The sequence below is a fragment of the Balaenoptera acutorostrata genome, chromosome 11, assembly GCF_949987535.1.
Source record: "Balaenoptera acutorostrata chromosome 11, mBalAcu1.1, whole genome shotgun sequence".
NCBI classification, from domain to species: Eukaryota; Metazoa; Chordata; class Mammalia; order Artiodactyla; family Balaenopteridae; genus Balaenoptera; species Balaenoptera acutorostrata.
This window is the reverse complement of record NC_080074.1, coordinates 65811065-65834973: the sequence shown is the minus strand read 5'-3', so window position 1 is coordinate 65834973 and position 23909 is coordinate 65811065. Positions and strand designations below refer to the sequence as shown.

Here is a 23909-nt window from a genome sequence, read left to right as displayed (position 1 = left end):
CCTTAAACATAGTGTGTTTCCTCAGGGGCAATCTGCTTGAATATGAGGAGGTAGGGAGTTAGAGGAAGAAAAATAAAGGTACTTCGTTAATGAGTCATACGAAAACATAATCTAAAAATAAAATGCCTATTATTTGAAAATTACCACACTGAACTATTCCCATCCAGGTTACTAGTGACTTCTTTTTTTTTTTTTTTTCACACACACACACTGTATTTTATTTTCACAAGAGGTAAAGAAACTGACACCAAGCATTGTAAATGGATGACCACATCACAAGCAACAATGATTGCAATTACCAAACATGAAACACACTCATACTATGTCATAATATTGACATTCAGTCCAGTAATCCTCCACTGTAACAGCTCCTTTACTTTGCAGTGAAAATTGATTTGTATATTTTTTGCCTCTGAGTCCTTGTGGGATTTTTTTTTTTATTCAAACAGAAAGTCACAAAAATTATAATCATCCTCATCAGTTCACTCAGTCCCATGTAATTAATTTTTTTTTCCATCTTGATCTTTTGTTAGCACTTTTATGAATTCATCAGTTTTCCATTAGAGTTCTGAAAATGCTTATTCATTCAGTTCAGCAGTGTAGTCAGTTCCCAGAAACCTGTACTTGTCAGAGTCTTTTCCATGAATTCCTTGAAGATGAAACCCTTTTATAGGAACATTTTTGCAAAAGCATCAGAGTACACCTAGAACTGTCTGTAAATTACTAGTGACTTCTATGTGGCTAAATCCAGCGGTCATTTTTGAGTTCTCCTCTTGCTTGGCCTATTGGTAGCATATGACACTGCTGATCACTCCTTGCTTGGTTTCCAGGACCTCACACTCTCAGGTTTCCTCCTAACTAATTGGCTGTTCCTTCTCAGTGTCCTTCATGGTGTCTGCTTCCTCTCCCAGAACTCAATCCTTGGTCCTCTTCTCTCCTATTTCTATACTCATTCCCTTAGTGATCTTGTCCCATGTCATGACTTTAGGATGGCACTTAGAAGTATATCTCTACCCAGATCTCTCTCCCTTGAGATCCAGACTTTCATATCTAGCTATGTCCTGGGCGTCTCCACCTCTACGTGGACATCAACATCTGGACTTAACGTGACCAAAGACAAACCACTCATGTCATCCCCCTCCAGGCCTACCCCATTCCCAACATTTTGCATCTGTTGATGGCAAAACCATCTCTTACTCATCCAGGCTAAAATCCTGGAGTAATCCTTGGCTTCTCTTTCCCTCACATGTGAGCCTTCAGGAAATCATTCTGGCCCTATCTTCAGAATGTAGCCAGCTCTAACCACTCTTCGCCACTTCCTCTGCTACCACTCTGGTCTGAGTCTCCATCATCTCTCAAAAGGATTACTGCAGTGAGTTATCATCCTGCTTCTACCTGTGCCTTCCTATAATCTATTCTCAACACAACACAAGAGGGATATTTTTAAAAAAAAAGGTAGTCAGGTCATGTCCCTACAATGTTTTGAACCCTACATAGGCTCCCCGTGTCAGGGTTAAAACCACAGGACTTTGTAGTGGTTTACATGAAGCTACAAGATCTGGCTCCCATTGCCTCTCCAACCCTCATCTCCTACTATTCATCTCTTCCAGCCAAGCTGGCCTCCCTGCTCTTCCTTCCAGGAACACTCTTGCCTGGGGGCCTTTGCTCCAGCTGCTCCATGTTCTGGGACCACTCTTCTCCCAGGTAGCTACTTTGGCTAGCCCCTCAGGACCTTCAAGTCTTTGTTCAAATCTCACTTACCATTAAGGCTAACCTTGACCATCTTGTTTACATTGCAACCTCCTCCCACATTCTCCCCTCCCAACACTCTCATTCAACTTTACTTTGCTCTGTTTCTCTATAGCACTCATCACCTTCTAACAAATTATATAGTTTACTTATTATGTTCATTGTCTTTCTTCCCTATCCTCCTCTAGAACATTCACTCCATGAGGCAGAGATCTGTCAGTTTTGTTCACAAACTTTTTTCCAAGCACCTAGAAACTGTGCTAAATATATATTTGTGGAATGAATTAAAAAGTTGGAAAGCACTAATTAAGACTAAAATATCTAGCAACAGACTAAGATGCTAGTTATTCCAAATTTCAGAATATCCTGCCACACAATAGGTGCTCAATGAGCATTTGATGAATGAAGGAACTATGTACTGTAATTTGAAAAGTAATCTCTGCACATATTTCCACAGCCTCCATCTTGTGTGTATGAGTTGGAGTGTATCTTGACTTCTGCCTATTCAGTATCCAAAACCTATTTTGCCTTTTTCTACTTCAGGAAAAAGCCCTGTAACATATTCTACTATTCAGTCACTTTTGTTATCTTTCTTTCTTTCTTTTTAATTGAAGTATAGTTGACTTACAATGTTGTGTTTCAGGTGTACAGCAAAGTGATTCAGTTATACATACATATACATCTAATTTTTTTTTCAGATTCTTTTCCCTTACAGGTTATTACAAAATACTGAGTACAATTCCCTGTGCTCTACAGTAGGTCCTTGTTGGTTATCTATTTTATATATAGTCGTGTGTATATATTAATCCCAGCCTCCTAATTTATCCCCCCACCACTTTCCCCTTTAGCAACCATAAATTTGTTTTCTTTGTCTGCATCTGAGTATTTCCATAAACTCTGTCACCCAGAGATGGCTGCGGAATTTAAGAGCTAGGATAACATGATGAAGCTGCAGAGAAAGAAAAACAAATGAAATAAAGGACGCTTCTGAGGAATGAACTGTTGCAGGGATGGTCAGAGTGAAACTGAGCAGCACCCTTTGGGGCCCTCCCGGCTTCAAAAGCCCCTCTGTGTCCCCTGTTTCTTATCTGTAGAAAAAAGAAACCCAGGCCTTTCCTGAGTTCCAAAGAGCAGGCCCAAGCAGTTATTGATTAGGACAATAGAATCACAGGACACCTAGTTCCTCCTGAAGGGATAAAGATAACAACAGCCTGATGCATATCTTTGAGTTGTTGTACAGAAACTAAGACCCCCACCAAAGTGGAGGATGGTAAATACAAGCCAACCACAAGCACATAGACCCCAGACTGGTTGGAATCAGAAGGTTGAGATTCCAGAAACATCACCCTTTTACCTCACCACCAACCAATGAGAAGAAGGTCCAGGAGCTGATCAAGCAACCTATGACCATTTTCCCTAACAGTCTTTATTTATTTATTTATTTGGCCACACCAGGCAGCTTGTGGGATCTTAGTTCCCTGACCAGGGATTGAACCCAGGCCTCGACAGTGAGAGCGTGGAGTCCTAACCACTGGACCACCAGGGAATTCCCTCCAACAGCCTGTAAACGCCCTTGCCTGGAAGCAATTGGGTAGTTCCGGTCTTTCAAGCACCAGCCATCTGTTCTTGCTTAGCCCTTGCAATAAATCTATCTGTGCTCCAAACTCCCATGTTCTGGTTTGTTTGGCCTCAGTGTGCCTGGGACACAGGAACTTGGGTTCCATAACAAGAGTGGTATATTTAGGATGAGGTAGTACAAGGTAGTGAGGGCCCAAGGGCAGCCCCACCACTCCAGCTGTGTGATCTTCAACTAGTTTAATTCCTCTAAGCCCTAGCTTCCTCATCTCTAAAATGGGGATAACTCACAGGGTTTGTCCAATGGATTAAATGTGATTAATATAGTCTGAAAACCAAACAACTCTGCATAGTATGCAATCGAAGAATAAAAGCTAATATTATAATGAACTGAAAAACAAAACAACAACAAACCTGCTTTTGCACCAAGTGGAAGGAGGTTGCTGTTAGGAACCAAAAGGTTCATTTAAAAGAAGGTAGGTAAATAAATAAAAAAATAAAAGAAGGTAGGAAAATGAATAAAGAAAAGCAACAAAAAAAGGTGAGAAGTGCTCGCTTCGGCAGCACATATACTAAAATTGGAACGATACAGAGAAGATTAGCATGGCCCCTGCGCAAGGATGACACGCAAATTCGTGAAGGGTTCCATATTTTTATAACACTGAAAAATTAAAAAAAAAAAAAAAAAAAGTAAGAAAAAGGGCTTCGGGCCGGTTCGTGGTAATTAAGACCTGGAATGGGGAACCAGGCCCTCTCTCTTGGAAGTCCCTCAGCTGCGAGGGGAGCGGGCGACGGGGCCCCGTGTAGGCTGGGCCCGGTGGGTAGCTGTGCTGCTCGGCCGCCCCTCCAGGGTCCGGGGTCTGGGGCCCCGGGGGCGGAGCAGGCAGCGGGAGGAGCCACGCTCCTGGGGCTCCCGCCGGGGCTCCCTTTAACTCGGTGCCTTTTTTCGCTTAGGCGTTGCCCTCTGACGCCTCCCGCACCCACTGAGGGCTGTGCAGACGCTTCGCCTCCCTTCTCCTTCTAGTCACCGTGTCCACCCTCCTTCCCACCCCACCGGCCCACTCCCCGGCCCCAGGATGCCTCCTCCCCTTCCGGGCTCTTCTGGCTTGTTCCGTAGAGTTCGTTTCGAACTTTTGAACCCACCAATCAGCGCCACGCGCCCCTCCTCTCTCCGCGGGCAGGGTAAAATCGGGCATCCGGCCGGGGACCTTGGGCTCGGAGGCGGGGCCGCGGAGGCCAGGGCGGGTCCGGTGCCCGCCCTTCCGACACGTGGCCAGGGTCGGGGTATATAGGATCCCTCGGGGCCGCCTCCTCTCTCACTACTTCTCCCCCGGACTCCTTGGTAGTCCGTCAGCGGGAGAGCTTCGTGACCGTTCCCTCGCCTCCTCCAGCCCCGCAGAACCCTACAAGTCTCAGTCATGGTGAGTGGGGTCCCCGGGCGGTGGCGTTGGGGGGAGAGTGCGGAGTCCGAAGGGGCGTCGGGACCCCAGTCCACGTGGGGCCACGTTCCGGACGCCTCCAGGCAAACTGGCTTCTGGTGGCCATGCGGAAAGCCGAGTTCACCCGGGATACTCCTCTTCCGGCTCGAAGACGCGGCCTGGGCGCTGCCCTCGGTGGAAGTGGAAAGCCCATTTATTTGATCCTAGTTAGAGGGCACCCATCCCCCCAGGGCCCGCTACCGCCCCAGGAAGGCCAGGGAGCCTTCACACTGGCTCCCAAGGACTTGTGGAACCTGAAAATCCCTCCCATTTCCGCAAATGATCTCACTTTCCCACTGCCTTACGCACAGGACCCTGGAGCATCTCGTGTGCTCCCGCACGGTAGTTGCAAACATTTCTAGGCGTTGCCTCTCCAGCGCCCTATGACTCGCTGCTGAGTCATCTGTGGCCAGACTCTGGCGAGAGCTTTCAATTGCACCATCCTCACCTGTTGTCGGGCTCTGGGGAGCGCTTCCGTTCGCACCCATCCTCACCTGTGGTCGGGCCGGGGTGGGGTGGGGGGGAGCGCTTCCGTTCGCACCAATCCACCTCGAGGGATGTAGGCAGGCTCCTCCTTTGAAGGGAATTACTGTCACGTTGTTTAATCCTGTATTTCTCATGTTAATTTAGTGGGGTGTTTATAGCTGAAGCTTTCTACTTACAGGTTTTAAAAAAAACGAGTCCATAAAGAGAGATTTTCTTATAAAGTCACAGAGTAAACTAGTATTGACAAAGTATTCTTAGTTTTAAAGAAACCTCAAATTACACACAACTTGAGTATTTTCTATATAGCTTCCAGAGGTATTGGAAACAAGTATCTGAGGAAATATCTGTTGGACGTCTACCTTAAGTAGGCTGTGTGTATCAAATGTTTCAAAATAATATCTTTTTAAAAAGCAGTGCAGTGAATAAATAGTTACCTCTTTAGGGACTACCACAGTTATCAAACGTATGTCTGACTGTAACAACTTGCTTGAGTGCTTTTTACCAGGCAAGACCAAAAAGATACTGGTAAAAACGTGTTTCAGAAAATAGTGGGGTAAGACAACTATACCCCAATAAAAAAAGGAAGAAGAAAAAAAAGAAAGTAAGAAGTGGGACTGTTTAAAGGGCAGGAGAGCAGCAGTAGCAGCAGACCTATTAAGGCAAACACTGGTTAGATTAATAGTTCTTTTGGTTTTTTTTGTTTTAAGCAAGGGACAGGGGCTGCTTATCCAGTTAAGGCTAGACTAAGTGACTCCATCACCGGTGTCTCACTTCATCTCCCGAGTGGCCAGGGGAGAGTGGAGGGCAAGCAGTGGCCACAGTCTAAACCATACCGTTGCACAATGAAAGAAACTCAAAAGGCTTCAGTAGAAGTGCTTCATTAGAATGACAGGATCATCTCAGATACTTTATCTCCTTGGGGCCTGGGGCTGTTATGGACAGATCTCTGGTTCTCTCCTGCTTTCTAGGGCTGTGGACTGTCCAAAGTCCAGTTAAAGGTAAACATGATGCAGTTTTAAATAGTCATGGGTTCATTAGAACAAACAACTCCCCTTTCTCCCACGGCCCTAGAGCTGGGCAAGGAGAGGCAGGTAATAGTGAGCTTGCTGATGAGGTCAGCAGACCATGATTGTTTTATGGGGAGTGTAGGTGAGAAGGAGGGGACCATAAATCAAAGGTTGTGAGTGATTGGGGGTTTTATCTTGGGTTATGAAACTAGGCCCTTTGAGATCTGAGGTGGTGTTGAATTTTCTTTAACTAGATTCTTATTAGCAGTTTTTAAAAACTTGAAACCCTCTTATTTGGTGTTGATATTTGAAAGACCTCTGTCTCCAAAGCCGCTAATCTGATTTATGATGGAAATACAATAAAAATCCTTTTATTGTTTTTTCTCTTAAGTCTGTGGGTATAGATTCTATGTTCACTGCCTTATTTTACTAAGCAGAAATGAGTTTGGTAACATCCTAGCATCGTTGCATTTTTGAAATTATAGACTTTTCCACCACGTTGCCAGAGATATATGTACATTCTACTAGAAGACAGCTAATTTCTTAAACTATTAAGTCTTGGTGACACTTCTAGCTTTTATTACCATGTGTCTCCGTCCTCCTCCCACCTTCCCCACCACTCTCCCCGCAAGATGCATTGATAGTGAAGGAAAATGTTTTTCCTTAAGATTAAATTCTTCCACAGGGTTAAAAGGCTGCCTCTGACCACAGTTTTTAAAATACAGGTAACTGCTGTTTATCTGTTGTTTTCTCCATGAGTCATATGGCTGTAGTTTGCTGGTTTAAGCTGGTTTTAAAGGGAGAGGCAGAAGCTCTTGTCTTTAAAGAATAGGATTAAAGAGGGACCAGAATGAGCTCTAGTTACACAGTCATACAGAGAATGAATCAGAGCTGGAAGGAGGAATTTTGCATGCCTTTAAGGAATCAGAAGGCATATTTCCCAGGAGTTGGGGAAAATCTGTTGCTAGAGCAGCTTGTGTCATTCTGAAGGTAGAAACCTGACCTTGAACATCTAATGTGGCTACAAAGCGAAGGTCTGGTCCCTGGTCTTGCCTAGTAGTTCATTAACATATCTATGGTTTTCCAAAGCATTTTCTCTGAGTTAGGCTGTTGCTTGTGAAATAGTCCCTGGGCAGGAGTGGCGTCCAGAAAGGTGCTGATCTCTTCTGAAGGTTAATAGTCATTTACGGTGAATCATTCCTAAATGTCCCATCTGATGTGTCATATTCTGACATTTCCTTTCTTCCTCTCACAGCGTGAGTGCATCTCCATCCACGTTGGCCAGGCTGGTGTCCAGATCGGCAATGCCTGCTGGGAGCTCTACTGCCTGGAACATGGCATCCAGCCCAATGGCCAGATGCCAAGTGACAAGACTATTGGGGGAGGAGATGACTCCTTCAACACCTTCTTCAGTGAGACAGGCGCTGGCAAGCATGTGCCCAGGGCAGTGTTTGTAGACCTGGAACCCACGGTCATTGGTGAGTTGACCTCAGTAACCCCAATGAGATCCCAGGGGTCTGGGACAGGAGGTGTGTCCTGGGGGCTCCACTGATGCCCTGGGGTCGAGCAGACTTGTGCAGGTTGTTAGTGATGGGTGGCTGCTTCGTTTTCCTTTTCCAGATGAAGTTCGCACTGGCACCTACCGCCAGCTCTTCCACCCTGAGCAGCTCATCACAGGCAAGGAAGATGCTGCCAATAACTATGCCCGCGGTCACTACACCATTGGCAAGGAGATCATTGACCTCGTCTTGGACCGAATTCGGAAACTGGTAAACACAGTACTTTATTTAAAGTAGATGAGAGTTTTCTCTTACAGTTTTGAGAGACCAAACTACAAGAATCATTCTTTGCACACTAAAATGAACTTTATACTGCCCACTAAATAACCAGACTTCTAAACCAGATGGTCCTGAGTTATGGGACAACTATTTGGGGTGGGGATAGTGTTCTTTTGCCTCTTTCTGTGTCTTAACAAGGCAGATTTGGGCAATTGCTCATTCAGTGAGGGCAGTTTACCTGAAGTCAAGGTGAGTACCAGGACACCTTAACTGTTTTACTGACATTTAAGACCATTAAACATCCTTGTTCATATTAATCGGGCAGCTTCCCGGCTTCAGGCTGAGACATCCCTTTTTAGGTCATCTTAGTCACAGTGAGTAGGTGGCTGACTGGCATGTAACTAATTGATCAAACTCATAAAAATTGGACTGCTGACATGTTATTACAGAAAGGTCATAGCAAAAGAAGCCAGTGTAACACTGACTAGAAATAGCTGACACTGGAAACTTCCAACAACACTGAAAGTGGAGTCAAGGGAGCTCCCTTGTTACAGAAGCAAGTATAGTCATTGGAACTTTGAAAGTATTAAGATATAATCACAAAAAAGCAGTACCCTCGTTTTCCTCCTAGAGCTCAGGGCAGTGTGGACTGGCCCTGGGGCAGAAAAATCTAAGGCAACTATTCACATCGGTAAAGTTGATAAGTGTTCTGTTTGGATCATTTTAATTAAGAGTCTGGCAATCAGATGACTCTGCTCCTTAGGCATGTGGGCAGCTTGTAAGTAATTAAAAATCAAGAATGAAGGCCTGGGTGGAATAGCTTGTCGGGAAATCACATTATGCTAAGCCCAGCAACAACTGGTCTATTCTAAGAAGAATGGCCTTACATCATTCATGGCTTCATACTTTTTCAGATGTTTATCATAGTCTTCCCAGCAAAACTGGGCTAATGGTTCCTATGTTTGCAAATCAAGCTTCAGCTACAAGTACTGACTTGGAAATCAGGACCTGCCTTTAGGGACAGATAAACCTAGTAAAAGCCATTGAGGGTTCTGGAGTGAAGTTCATTAACTACCAAAACAATTGCATTTGTCCTTGGTGTTATTGCTGTGTCCACATGAGGCTTAATGGGTGAAATTGATAGACTAGGGTCTACCCTGGCATTGATCTCATTCAGAGTATGGACCCACAGGAGAAGTGAACTAGGGGCTCAGTAGAGAATGTCCACAAATCTCTGAGCACCTTGAGAAGTGAAGATTGTCAACAGAATACTTTGTTTGAAATGACAAAATCATCCTTTCATACAATAGCCAGAATAGCTCAGTTAAGTGGTGGAAAGCCCTAATGACACAAGGACATGGAATTGTGACAGTAAATCGCCTTTCCCAGAATGAATAGACTTTCTGGTAACTAGTGCTTGCTGTGCCAAGCACTGTTCCAGATACTCATTTAATTCTCAACAACCTGAAGTAGGTTACTATTCTCCTCATTTAATAAACGAGAAAACTGAGATTGAGAAATGAATTTGGTCAAAGTCACACGGCAAGGAACGGGTAGAGCCAGATCCAGACCCGGCCTTACTCCAGCACCGGGGCATTGGATCTTGGCTATTCTGTTGTGTTCCAGCTCAGAAAGCAGCTGCCGAAATCTGTAAGACATCCATTGTACGGGGCTGGTGGTCCCAGGCCTGCTGTTGGTAGCTCTCCAACTGATAAGAGGTTGCCTTTGTTCTGCGGTCACAGCAAGGGCACCAGAGGTTGCCCTCCCAGTCACCAAAACTTGAGTCCTGCATTCATTCCAGACCTCATGATTCTTCTGCCTGCAGAAGTGAAAACAGTTCATTTAAAATAGCCTTTTAACAGATCCCCTCCCTCCAGCTCCCAAGAGTTGATTGTGAAAAGTTTCTCTGAATCACTTAGCACTTAGAAGCTCTTTAGGACTGTTTCTTAGCAGATATTGTTCAGAAGATTTTTTTTAAAGATCTCAGTCAATGTGATTATGGATTCAAAGAAGTCATTGCACCTTTCACCAAGGCTAAAATTAAAACTCCTTTCTTTTGCAGGCTGACCAGTGCACAGGTCTTCAGGGCTTCTTGGTTTTCCACAGCTTTGGTGGGGGAACTGGTTCTGGGTTCACCTCCCTGCTGATGGAACGTCTCTCTGTTGATTATGGCAAGAAGTCCAAGCTGGAGTTCTCCATTTACCCAGCCCCTCAGGTTTCCACAGCTGTAGTTGAGCCCTACAATTCCATCCTCACCACCCACACCACCCTGGAGCACTCTGATTGTGCCTTCATGGTAGACAATGAGGCCATCTATGACATCTGTCGTAGAAACCTCGATATTGAGCGCCCAACATACACTAATCTTAACCGCCTCATGAGCCAGATTGTGTCCTCCATCACCGCTTCCCTGAGGTTTGATGGAGCCCTGAATGTTGATCTGACAGAATTCCAGACCAATCTGGTGCCATATCCCCGCATCCACTTCCCTCTGGCCACGTATGCCCCTGTTATCTCTGCTGAGAAAGCCTACCATGAACAGCTTACTGTAGCAGAGATCACCAATGCTTGTTTTGAGCCAGCCAACCAGATGGTGAAATGCGACCCTCGCCATGGTAAATACATGGCTTGCTGCCTGTTGTACCGTGGTGACGTGGTTCCCAAAGATGTCAATGCTGCCATTGCCACCATCAAGACCAAGCGCAGTATCCAGTTTGTGGACTGGTGCCCCACTGGCTTCAAAGTTGGCATTAATTACCAGCCTCCCACTGCGGTACCTGGTGGGGACCTGGCCAAAGTACAGCGAGCTGTGTGCATGCTGAGTAACACCACAGCCATTGCTGAGGCCTGGGCTCGCCTGGACCACAAGTTTGACCTGATGTATGCCAAGCGTGCCTTTGTTCACTGGTACGTGGGTGAGGGCATGGAGGAAGGAGAGTTTTCTGAGGCCCGTGAGGATATGGCTGCCCTTGAGAAGGATTATGAGGAGGTTGGAGCTGATAGTGTTGAGGGAGAGGAGGAGGGTGAAGAATATTAACCTGTCTGCTGTAATTTTACACTCTTGTCTTGGGACTGTCTTATTTGTGTTCTGTGGAGCTGCCCATTGTGGCCCTATCTTGTCAATAAAAGTGATATTTCTGTTTTCAGTGTCAAGCTGTATCATAGTAAATATTTACTCTGCTTATTCAAGGCCAGTTTGGGATGGAGGAGGCTGGCAGTTTCCATCTTACCATTTGCTCAGTGTTTCAAGTGGCTTCTGTGTACTGTGCCAAGGGGTTTGTCTATTTCACTTAGACCTGAATTGATGACTGGTTATAAAATCATTTTATGAGGCAACAGGCTCACATTGGGCCAGTGTTCAAACTTCAATGTGGATGTGAATCTCCTGCGGATCTCAATCTGTAGGTCTGAGGTGAAGCTTCAGATACTGCCTTTTTTCTTTTTTTTTTAAAGCTCCCAAGTGTTCTTGGTCGGCTGAGACCATATGTGGAGTAGCAAGGGGTTAGGTAACATAGCTAATAAATGGTGGAGCCAAAATTCAAGTCGCCAGCCAGGCTGCCAGAACTATTGCCGTCATTATTCATAAAATATTGGAGTCATATGGGGAGGGCTTGGAATTGTGCTGATTTATTCCATACTTAGCCAAAACCTACAATGGCAGATAAGATTGTGCTTTAAGAAGTTACTGCTGGGGCTTCCCTGGTGGTGCAGTGGTTGAGAATCTGCCTGCCAATGCAGGGGACATGGGTTCGAGCCCTCGTCTGGGAAGATCCCACATGCTGCGGAGCAACTAGGCCTGTGAGCCACAACTACTGAGCCTGTGCTCTGCAACAAGAGAGGCTGTGATAGTGAGAGGCCCGTGCACCGTGATGAAGAGTGGCCCCCGCTTGCCGCAACTAGTGAAAGCCCTCGCACAGAAACAAAGACCCAACACAGCCAAAAATAAATTAATTAATTAATTTAAAAAAAATGCTACAGTCCTAAAAAAAAAAAAATACGAAGTTACTGCTTGGGGACTTGGCTGGTGGTCCAGTGGCTAAGACTCTGTGCTCCCAATGCAGGGGGCATGGGTTCAATCCCTGGTCAGGGAACTAGATCCCACATGCCACAACTAAGAGTTCGAATGCCACAATTTAAGATCCCAAGTACTGCAATGAAGACCCGGCACAGCTAAATAAATAAGTAGAAGTTACTGCTTGGAGAAAGTGGAGCAGGCCGAGACACAAAATTACAATAGTTTCAGGTTGTTATGGTGTTGGTCCTTGACCCAGTGTATGTCATTGGGAATATTTGAAGTAGGGGAATAATAAGGAAAACTGAAGGAATGTGTGTGTAAGAAAGATTGGAGAGGAGAGCTCCCTAATTCGGACCCTCTTCCGAGAACCTGTTGGAAGCAGTGTGGTTCTTGGGGGTGGGGGCAGGAGGCAACTATGAGAAGATGAGGGTGGGGGAAGAATGCACATGAATGTGCGGGTGGCTGGAGAGTTGGTGATTGGTGCTCAGGGACCAGTGGTGTGGCCTATAATGTTGAACCGAGCAATGAAAAATGACAAGGATGATCAGAGGGCCAGGTCATGCCGAAGGGAGGAGCCAGCTTTGGTGCTTAGGTGCTGGCCTGAGAGGGGAGGCCAAACAAGTGGCAGGAGGGGGGAGCTGGGTGCAGACCTTTTCACCTGAGCTTATTCTGATGGTGCTCCACTACCATCTTTCTTTTCCTCCTGGTGTTTTCACCTCTTACCCATTGCTCACCTCTGCCCCCTTAGTCTTTAAGGAGAGCATTTTATTTTTTAAAATATTTATTTATTTATTTGGTTGCACTAGGTCTTAGTTGGGGCAGGTGGGCTCCTTAGCTGTGGCATGTGAACTCTTAGTTGCGGCATGCATGTGGGATCTAGTTCCCTGACCAGGGGTCGAACCCAGGCCCCCCTGCATTGGGAGCGCGGGGTCCTATCCACCGTGCCAAGGAGAGCATTTTAAAAATGAACATTCTGGGGCTTCCCTGGTGGCGCAGTGGTTAAGAATCCATCTGCCAATGCAGGGGACACAGGTTCGATCCCTGGTCCGGGAGGATCCCACATACTGTGGAGCAACTAAGCCTGTGCGCCACAACTACTGGGCCTGCGCTCTAGAGCCCGCGCGCCACAACTACTGAAGCCCACGTGCCACAACTACTGAAGCCCGCATGCCTAGAGCCCGTGCTCCGCAACAAGAGAAGCCACTGGACTGAGAAGCCCGCGCACCGGAATGAAGAGTAGCCCCCGCTCTCCACAACTAGGGAAAGCCTGCGCACAGCAATGAAGGCACAGCAACGAAGACCCAACGCAGCCAAAAATAAACAAACAAATAAATAAAATGCACATTCTGGGAATTTCCTGGCAGTCCAGTGGTTAGGACTTGGCGCTTTCACTGCCAAGGACCAGGGTTTAATCCCTGGTTGGGGAACGAAGATCCTGCAAGCCATGCAGCACACCAGAAAAAAAAAAGAAAAGAAAAAAAAAAAGCACATTCTGTCTTGGAGCACAGCACAGCTTCCAGCCTGTGCTGTTTCGACTTTGTGCTTGGAAGGGTCTTGCAGCATTCATCATGAGAGCAACCGTGGTCTTATGCCCTTCAGGGCGAGGCCCAGCCCAGCCCCATCCTTGAGTACAAAGTCAGCTATTGCTACTCAAAATGATGGGCCACATTCCTTCTGCAGCCTGAGCATGGGAGTTCTGGGGTGAAAATGAACCTTGGAGTGGCTGGTCACCCCAGCTGTACTCAGAGACCTTCCCAACCTGGGGTATCTGCTGATTGCCACAGTGCGAGCTCTGGAGGGAAGAGGACATTCGGGTGTGAGAAGGAACAGATAAATCATCCAGCTTCAGCTGGGCATGATACCCCACAATACCTGAAAGGTCCATTCTCTGAGCCCACATGTACCAAGCTGGGTGCCCTGAAGTGGGATTCAGGCCTTGCCGATTATCATCCCTCAGCCTTCAGAACAGCCTGGTGGAAACTAAAGAGCCTGAAGCCCCTGGGCCGGTCACCCCTGGCCAGTAGCGAGCCCCTCCAATGACCTCTGTAAGCCTTACAGGTGAATTATCTTCTGCCAAGATGTGAAAAGGGTTGGAAACCTTTAAGCAGCCTCTACGGTGTGGCGGGGAAAGAAGGTGAAAGAAGAGTTTAGCTGAGAAAAAATATTCCGGTAGAACAGAGCCTGAAGAATTGAAAGAGCAAAGTGCCAGAGATTGGGGAGGGATCTGTCCTTGCAGTGATGATTTCAACCTCCTGTGCTGGCAAGAGAGTGAATAGAAGTTAGCCTGCAGCAAGAACAAACATACCCCAAGGTCTAGGTCACTGCTTTGTGGATGACAATCATCTGATCTGCCCTTGAGCACAAATGGAAAGTCTGGGCTCAGAACTGCAGCCATTGCTGAGGCCACTGAGGCTTGATGGGGATAAATGGAGAAAGCCTAAGAGGGTGCAGCTCCAAGACTGGCTAGGGCCCCAGATTCTGGCTGTGCAGCTTATACGCTGCCCTCACCTGACTTGATCCGTGGAGCAATCTGCTTCCACCCCACAGAGGCTGCCCACCCTGGGAGAGGCCAATGGGCACCCCAGCAGAGCTGTGGTTCAAGTTGGGGTGAGGAGGAGGAGAGAATAGCTGCGAGGACCAGTGTGCTGGCTGGTCTACCTGTCACCCCAAGTGTTTGGGAGGCAGCTGGCAGATGTCTCTGCTCCAGTGGGAATCTGTCAAACAGCCCGCTCTCAGGCCAGAGGTGGCCAGGTCGGGTAGAGCTTAAAGAGAGCCTGTCTTCAGGCCTCTGACTCCTGGAAGGTGTGTGGCAGCCCTGCCTGGGGTTGTGGGAGGGAGGGGAGGAGGCTCTGTCAGGGTGGCAGGAAGACCCTTTCACGTCTTGGGTGTTTCATGATCTTCACAGCACCCGTGAGGTGATGTCATCACACCCCTTTCCACAGCTGAGGAAATCAAACCTTGGAGCGATTAAGCATCTAGCTTAAGGCTACAGAGCAAGTGGCCAAACTGAAATCTGAGCCCAGAACTCTGACTCCAAAGCAGCACTCCACTCTGCCGAGCAGCCTCCGAGCACACGGAGGGGAAGTCGTCACCGTGCCTGGCAGCCTGTCCAGTTCTCAGGGAGAAGGGACACAGAGGCCAGCCCTTGTGTGGAGCTCTAGGTGGAACCACCGTTGGAGAAAGGAGATCTCGTTCTGCTATTGTCAGATCGCCTCCCAGGAGCCCCATTCCTGGGACCAGGTGGCAGCACACTGATCCAGAGGGGCAAAGTCAGCTGGTCGCCACTGTCCAGGCTGCAGCTTCCTAGTGAGGGGACCTTTATTTCAGGCCTCCTTCTGATCTCAGGGGATCAATTCTCAGATCGTAGAGATACGGAGTCTGTCCTTGGTGGATAGCTGCTACCACCTGGCTGGACTCGTGCAGACAGGACAGCTCTCACCTGAAGCATGGCTCCCCTAAGCACTGGGGCCAGGATGGTCAGCTCCTGCCAACCAAGGTCACAAGGTGAAGCTGGCAGAGATGACCCAGGCAGATGGCTCCTGCAGCCCACTGCCAGAGTATCTGTCTGGCAGTCACAGGGCAGTAGAAGGTGAAGGGAAAATACACCCAGTGTGTTAGGGTGGGGAAGGTTCCCATCTTCAGCCCCGTGGAGAAAGTCCCCTTTGCTGACATCTTACTAGCCTGTCACTGCCCCATTCATTGCAAGAGATTGGTGTCTCTGAGTTTGTCAGCCCTGACCAGGTTCTGGAAAAACTGTTATTTCCTCCTCTGATGGTCCCTCTGATTCTGCAGCAGGAGAAAACTATTCAGCAGCAGAGTCTTACAGAACTAGAGACATGTCTTCTTTAGTCATAATACAGGAAATGCTTTTGAACACTGGTCTCCCCACCAGAAGACTTCTTTTTCTCTCTCTTATAAAAAAGAGAACAGAATATAAGGCATTCCTAATTACATGGGAATTTTGTCTACATTCACAAATTAGTTTAATTCATTGGGGAGGTGGGTATAGGTACAATCTCATTGCTGTCACACTTCACCCCCTTCCCCCATTCCACTCTCTTCTTATTAAATATTTCATTTGGCTCACTGGAGATGTCTAGCCCAACAGTAAACTAATACTGAAATGTCTTTGACAAAGGTAATCATGTCCAATTATACTATTATAACAATTATTGCAGTTTTTAAGTTTAATTTATTCATTATTTTTGAAGAACCTGTTTGGTGCAAGTCACTGTGCTGGGTTCTATAGGGAATATATTTAGCTTTTTTGTCCCCATCAGTTTTTAGAGACAGATCGCATAGGCACAATCCTAATTCAAGGTAGTATATGCCGCATGTCAGAAGAGGTGGGCAATTGTGGCAGCCATTATCGCATATCTACCCCAAAGCCATTCCCAGCCGGTGGTTTTATCTGCCAACACACCCTCTGGGCCCCTCCACCACCAGGGCAAATCTTAGTCTAAGCTCATCAAGGTAATTCCAGTTCTCTTGCCTGGGACTGGTTAAGGAAGCAGCAGGTGATGCAATTATGCAAATGAGAGGGGAGGTAAAGTCTTCCGGATGGGGATTGATGGGAAGATATTCTTGGAAGAATTTCCTTGCTCTCAAAAAGGAACACAGCGGGGCTTCCCTGATGGCACAGTGGTTAAGAATCCGCCTGCCAATGAAGGGGTCACTGGTTAGAGCCCTGGTCTGGGAAGATCCCACATGCCGTGGAGCAACTGAGCTTGTGTGCCACAACTACTGAGCCTGTGCTCTAGAGCCTGAGCCACGACTACTGAAGCCCGCGTGCCTAGAGCCCGTGCTCCGCAACAAGAGAAGCCACCGCAAGGAGAAGCCCGCGCACCGCAGCGAAGAGTAGCCCCAGCTCGTGGCAGCTAGAGAAAGCCCGCGCGCAGCAATGAGGACGCAACGCAGCCAAAAATAAATGAATAAATAAATTTACTTTTTAAAAAAAAGGAACACAGGGGGCACTTCCCTGGTAGTCCAGTGGGTAAGACTTCTTGCTCCCAATACTGGGGGCCTGGCTTTGATCCCTGGTCGGGGAACTATATCCTGCATGCATGCCGCAACTAAAAGATCCCGTGTGCAGCAACTAAGACCCAGTGCAGCCTAAATAAATAAATAAATAAATATTTTAGAGTTAACAAAAAAAATAGCCTGCTTATATTTAAAAAAAAAAAAAGGAACACGGAAAGGATTTTCTCTTTTGAACCTTTGACATTATTTTGTGAGCACATGATACTTGAACTTGCCACAGTTATCTTGTGACCACAACTGCACAGATATGAGGGCAAAAGCTAACATTCCCAGCCTAACAGAACAGAAAGATGCAAAGAACCTGGGTCCTGGATAGGATGTTGAGCCCCTCAATAACTAGTCCTGAAACCTCTCTCCCTCTGGATTTTTCATCATGTGAGATACTAATCCTTTTATTGTTGGGTCATTTTGAGTTGGGTCTTCTATTGCTTCCTGCCAAAAGTATTCTAACTAATATAAAAGCCTCATGCAATAGTTCATAGAAGCGTTTAGTGAAATAATAAAAATATTAAGACCCTTTTAAAATTGTATAATCCCCTTTCCAGTGCAAACACTGGCCTGGGAGAGTAAAGATTCCACGCCTCCCTTCCTTTCTTTGGTTTTTGGCCTTCCTCTGTCTGCAGTGCCTGGTCAACCAAACTGATCTGCTGCTTCCTTTCAGTCTTTCCAGGAGTCTTGGATGGACTTAAGCCACAGATTAAAAGCACACAGAAAACATCTGCAGGCCTGAAAAACCTTCTTCCCTTTTACATGCAGCGGTGAATGGATCCATAGCCTGATCTGTGGATCAGAAGACATAGATACCTTCTGATACATAAGACCAAGGAGGCCCACTCTGGAAGAACCAGCCAGAAGGAGCTCAGCCCCGGGGCAGTCCCAAATCTTCCAGAGCCTAAGGAGCTTTGAGCTGCCCTTGTAGACAAGGGGGTGGCACTGGGGGACTCTTGGGAGAGGGACCAGGCCAGGTTCTGGGGGCTCCAGGGTATGAACAGGGGTCATTTGACCAGTTATTCTCTTGTGTGGGGGGCCCTTGGATCCTTGAGAGGAAAAAGCCTGAGAGGCTTTTTCTCCTTCTCTGGCCCATTTGGTTTCTTTTACTCTCCCCCACTGCTCCCCTCTCTCCCCACCCTCATCTTCTCCCTCCACTTCCATTTCTCCCTTCCCTGTCTCACTCATCTCCTCCTTCCCCATCCTCATTTCCTCCATCACCTCCTTTCCCTCCGGCCAGGTGCCAACACAACAGTGTGTGGCGGAGAGAATTCACCTGGAGAGTGAGACAACATCTAACAGATGCTGACAATTGGCCCTCAATGGCTGGGAGATCCACAGGCTCTGAAAGCTCTGAAAGCTCGGGCCCAGCCAGACCCAGCTGTCAGATGAGCACCTGTGCGGCCTGCAGGCAGAGGGCAGACAGGGCCATTTGTAGGGCATCAGACTCTTTGAACTTGTCTGTTCAGCTGCCACCTGGCCTCTCCCTGCAGGAGGTGTGGGGAACGTAGATGGCAGAGTGTTACGATTGCAAAGAGGAGTCTCCTGGTGGCTGGTCTGAGGGGCAGGAGCCCTGTCCTGTCTCATCTCAGGCATGAGCATGCGCTCAAGAGATTCGTATCAGGCACAGTCTCTTATAAGAGACCTGCAGAATCAAGTGGAGACCAGGATGAGAAGCCTGGGTTCTATTCTAATAAGCGGTGTGACTAACTCTGCTCCTTCTCGGTCACACTTACCCAGTAGCCAGACCACTGCCTTGCACCATAACAATATCGAGGACAATGGAACTAACCCACTAGAAGGAAGGTTGTGGACAATGTGACACTTCACCCCTAAATGCTCCTGCAGGCACCTCCTAAGAACAAGAACCTTCTCTTATACAACGGCATTCCCGTCTTCACACCTAAAAGCGGTAATAATCATTCCATAGCATATAATACACAAATTTCTCCAGTAGCCTTTTTCTCCTTCAAATCTAGGATCCAATTTAAGTTTGAACATTGAATTTAGTTGTTATGTCTCTTAGTCTCTTGTCTAGAACAATCTCCCACTGTAGTGGGTTGAATGGAGGCCCCCCCAAAAAAGATATGTCCATATCCCAGAACCAGTGAATATGACCTTATTTGGAAAAAGGGTCTTTGCAAGATGTAGTTAAGGACCTTGAGATCGTCCTGGGTTACCTGGGTCCCCAAATCCAGTGACAATTTCTTTATAGGAAGGAAAGAGAAGACATAGACACAGAAGAGGAGAAGGTCATGTGAAGGCAGAGGCAGAGATTAGAACAATACAGCTGCAGCCAGGGATCTCCCGGAGCCACCAGAAGCTGGAAGAGGCAAGGAAGGATTCTCCCCTAGAGGCTTTGGGAATATGCCTTACCAATATCTTGATTTTGGACTTCCAGTCTCCAGAACTGTGAAAGAATAAATTTCTGTTGTTTTAAGCCACCACGTTTGTGGTAACTTCTTATGACGTCCCTAGAAAACTAATACACTCACTTTTTAAAAAAATGGCTTTGACTTCTTAGAGCCTAGGAATCATCTGATAGAATGTCCCAAATCTGAAATTGTCTTCAGATTGACCCTTTAAAGTCATAAACCTGATCAAGTCATTCCTCTGCTTAAAACCCTCCAGTGGGGGCTTCCCTGGTGGCGCAGTGGTTAAGAATCCGCCTGCCAATGCAGGGGACACGGGTTCGAGCCCTGGTCCGGGAAGATCCCACATGCCGCAGAGCAACCAAGCCCATGTGCCGCAACCGCTGAGCCTGCGCTCTAGAGCCTGCGAGCCACAACTACTGAGCCCATGCATCACGACTACTGAAGCCTGCATGCCTAGAGCCCGTGCTCTGCAACAAGAGAAGCCACTGCAATGAGAAGCCTGCGCATTGCAACAAAGAGTAGTCCCTGCTCACCGCAACTAGAGAAAGCCCATGCACAGAAATGAATACTCAACACAGCCAAAAATAAATTTAAAAAATAAATTTATTAAAAATAAATAAATAAATAAAAATAAAATAAAACCCTTCAGTGGCTTTTCATTGCATTTAAAATCAGCTATAGGGACTTCCTTGGTGGTCCGTGCTCCCAATGCAGGGGGTCCGGGTTCGATCCCTGGTTGAGCAACTAGATCCTGCACGCGTGCCGCAGCTAAGAGTCCACATGCCACAGCGAAGATCCAGAGTACCACAGCTAAGACCTGGTGCAGCCTAGATAAATAAATAAGTAAGTAAGTAAGTAAATAAATAAATAAATATTAAAAATAAAGAAATAAATTTATTTTAAAAATAAATTTAAAAAATAAGCTATAAACCCTTTCCTCTGATTTAGAAAGCCTGTGGCCTGACTCCTCCCCACTCGTCTCACGTCACCTTCCCTTCTCGCCTCCCAGCCATCTCACTCCAGCCTCACCTTTCTACAGTCCCGCAAACATGCCAAGCTCATCCCAGACTTATCCCTGTCCAGGTGACAACCAAATACAATTCTTTATCTTTGAGTCCTGGATCAGGCGAAAACAGTTATGAAGGACATTATTGGGATCATTGTAGGGGTAGGGAATATGAATATAAACTATATATTATTAGATAACACTGTTGTATCAATGTTAAGTTTCTTGGGGGGTTAATAGTACTGTGGTTGTATAGGAAAATGTCCTATTCTTAGGAGATGCATGCTGAAGTACTTAGGGGTGAGACATAATGTCTGGAAATTACTTTCAAAGGAACTGTGGCAAAATATTAACAACTGGTAATTGTTATACCCTGGGAAAAGATATATTGGTGTCGATAGCAATATTCTCTTTTTTAAAAATAAATTTATTTATTATCTATTTTTGGCTGCGTTGGGTCTTCGTTGCTGTGCGCAGGCTTTCTCTAGTTGCGACAAGCGGGGGCCCCTCTTCGTTGCGGTGTGTGGGCTTCTCACTGCGGTGGCTTCTCTTGTTGCGGAGCACGGGCTCTAGCGCACCGGCTTCAGTAGTTGTGTCACTCAGGCTCAGGAGTTGTGGCGCACAGGCTTAGTTGTTCCGTGGCATGTGGGATCTTCTCGGACCAGGGCTCGAACCCGTGTCCCTTGCATTGGCAGGCGGATTCTTTTTTTTTTTTTTTTTAATTTATTTTATTTATTTATTTATGGCTGTGTTGGGTCTTCGTTTCTGCGTGAGGGCTTTCTCTAGTTTCAGCAAGCGGGGGCCACTCTTCATCGCGGTGCGTGGGCCTCTCATCATCGCAGTCTCTCCCGCTGCGGAGCACAGGCTCCAGACACGCAGGCCCAGCAATTGTGGCCCACGGGCCCAGCCGCTCCGCGGCATGTGGGATCCTCCCAGACCAGGGCTCGAACCCGCGTCCCCTGCACTGGCAGGCAGACTCTCAACCACTGCGCCACCAGGGAAGCCCCCTGGCAGGCGGATTCTTAACCACTGCACCACCAGGGAAGTCCCAATATTCTCTTGACTTTTCTCTGGGTTTGAAAATCAAAATAAAATGGGAGGGGGGAGGGGGAAATGGACAATTTAAAGAAAAAATCTTAATCCAGTTATGCTCAGATTTTTTTTTAAGATTTTTTTTTTGATGTGGACCATTTTTAAAGTCTTTATTGAATTTGTTACAATATTGCTTCTGTTTTATGTTTTGGTTTTTTGGCAGCGAGGCATGTGGGATCTTAGCTCCCCGACCAGGGATCAAACCAGTACCCCCCTGCATCAGAAGGCAAAGTCTTAACTACCGCCAGGGACATCCCTGCTCAAATTTTCATGTGCATTAAAAATCACCTAGGAAGTTTGTTAAAATGCAGAATTCTAGGGATTCAGAAGATCTAGGTGGAGCACTGAAATCTGCTTTTTAATGGGCCCCCAGGTGATCCTGAGTCAGGTCTCTAGGCCACACCATGAGGAGGAAGGTTCATTTAGCATCCTGTGGCCATAAGCTGCTCTCCTGTTCTCCAGTTGACCGGTAGCTGGTTGGAAGGGTCAGGCAGGCAGATGGACGGAGATGCAATTTTACAGTGAGGGCAGGACAGGAGATTGTGGACAGAGTAGGGGATAAGGGGGGAGTTGAGGACAGACTTTGCCTCCTTCCCTGGCTTTGGGCTTTTGGGGGTGCAGAGGAGGTTCCTAGAGCCCAGGGGAAGAATGAAATCAGGGCTCAGAAGTCCTAATACCAGTGCTGCTATTCTATTTTACACACTCTTGGATAATTCTCCTCTTTATTTTATTTATTTATTTATTTTAAAGAATAGGGAAGTGCTTCTTTTTTTAAAACTATTTATTTATTTGGCTGTGTCGGGTCTTCGTTCCAGCATCCAGGATCTTTAAAATTTATTTATTTTATTATTTATTTATTTTTGGCAGTGCTGGGTTTTCGTTGCTGCGTGTGGGCTTTCTCTAGTTGCAGTGAGCGGGGGCCACTCCTCATTGTGATGCGCAGGCCTCTCATTGCGGTGGCCTCTCTCATTGCGGAGCACGGGCTCCAGGTGCGCGGGCTTCAGTAGTTGTAGCACATGGGCTCAGTAGTTGCGGCTCACAGGCTCCAGAGCGCAGGCTCAGTAGTTGTGGTGCATGGGCCCAGCTGCTCCACAGCATGTGGGATCTTCCCGGACCAGGGCTCGAACCTGTGTCCCCTGCCTTGGCAGGCGGATTCTTAACCACTGCGCCACCAGGGAAGTCCCAGGATCTTTAGTTGCGGCATGTGGACTCTTAGTTGCGGCATGCAGGATCTATTTCCCTGACCAGGGGTCGAACCTGGGCCCCCTGCATCAGGAGCGTGGAGTCTTAACCACTGGACCACCAGGGAAGTCCCCTCATCTTTAAAAAGGAGGTCATAATAAATAGTTTTGGAGCATCCCCCAAATTCCAATATTCCTGAGCCTTGAGTGTTAAACTCAATAAACGTGGATGGATTCAGACTGCAGACGTGTCATTCTAGCATCTGGCCAGAAGGTGGCAGCAACACACCTCTCTATTTTCCTGACTCGACAACCACGGGGAAAAATTTTTTTCAGGTGCCTCTGGGTTCCCTTCAGTTTAACCAACAGCTGTTTGACGTAGGTCCTGTGCTAGACACCACAGACACAAAAGTGAATAAGATCTGATGGCTGCCCTCAAATATCATATTGTCAGGGAGCAGGAGAGTCAGACATATAAACAGATTACTAGTTTACTAGCTGTGTGACGTTGGGCAAGTTGCCTAACCTCTCTGTGCCTCAGTTTCTCCAACTGTAAAATGGGAATAGTAGTAGTACCTATGTCATAGGGTTATTCTGAGGATTAAAAATGATAACACGTGTAAAATGCTTAGCATAGTGCTTGGCACATAGGAAATGTTAGCTATTGCTATATTATACAGTGAGAGAAGTGATGAGATGGAGAAGATACCCAGGGTGCTCCCTAACAGGGATGAGTGGAGCCCCCAAATGGAGATAATGGGAAAGGATTCCACACCAGTGGAGCCACTCTGTCAATAGGGACCCTGCAGCCAGACCAGCCTGGGAGAGCCCACCTCGAATGGAGCTGGACTCCTTCTGGCTGGGGCTCATCTGGGATCCTGCAGGCCCAGAACACAGAACACCAGCAGGCTCTGACCAACCAGGACGTGTCTTCCTGGAGAGGAAGCCATAATTTGCTCACTGTGCAACCTCAGACAGGCAACTTTGTCCCTCTGAGCCTCAGTTCCTACCCAAGTGATGGGAAAGGGGATCACAGGACCCGAGGGACGGTGCCAAGTTCCACATCTGAGACACCGTGGAGAGTTAGCTGTAAAGTCAGCCAGTTCAGGGGCAGCAGGGACCTGGAGCTAGGGATGCAA

General features: G+C 47.1%; 1 protein-coding gene and 2 non-coding genes across 3 annotated transcripts; 2 read left to right on the top strand and 1 right to left on the bottom strand.

Annotated features, from left to right (window-relative positions):
• The first annotated feature begins 3872 nt into the window (after positions 1-3872).
• On the top strand, positions 3873-3979 carry LOC114237651 (U6 spliceosomal RNA). The gene has a single exon (XR_003623190.1). It is a non-coding gene; the product is annotated as a U6 spliceosomal RNA (small nuclear RNA).
• Positions 3980-4584: 605 nt separating this feature from the next.
• On the top strand, positions 4585-11226 carry TUBA1C (tubulin alpha 1c). The gene is made up of 4 exons (XM_007179295.3): positions 4585-4745; positions 7551-7773; positions 7916-8064; positions 10136-11226. Exons 1-4 carry the CDS (start codon positions 4743-4745, stop codon positions 11108-11110), a joined length of 1350 nt encoding a protein of 449 aa, XP_007179357.1. The 5' UTR covers positions 4585-4742; the 3' UTR covers positions 11111-11226.
• An 11599-nt stretch (positions 11227-22825) lies between these two features.
• TRNAQ-CUG (transfer RNA glutamine (anticodon CUG)) lies at positions 22826-22898 on the bottom strand. The gene has a single exon. It is a non-coding gene; the product is annotated as a tRNA-Gln (tRNA).
• Between the last annotated feature and the right edge of the window lie 1011 nt (positions 22899-23909).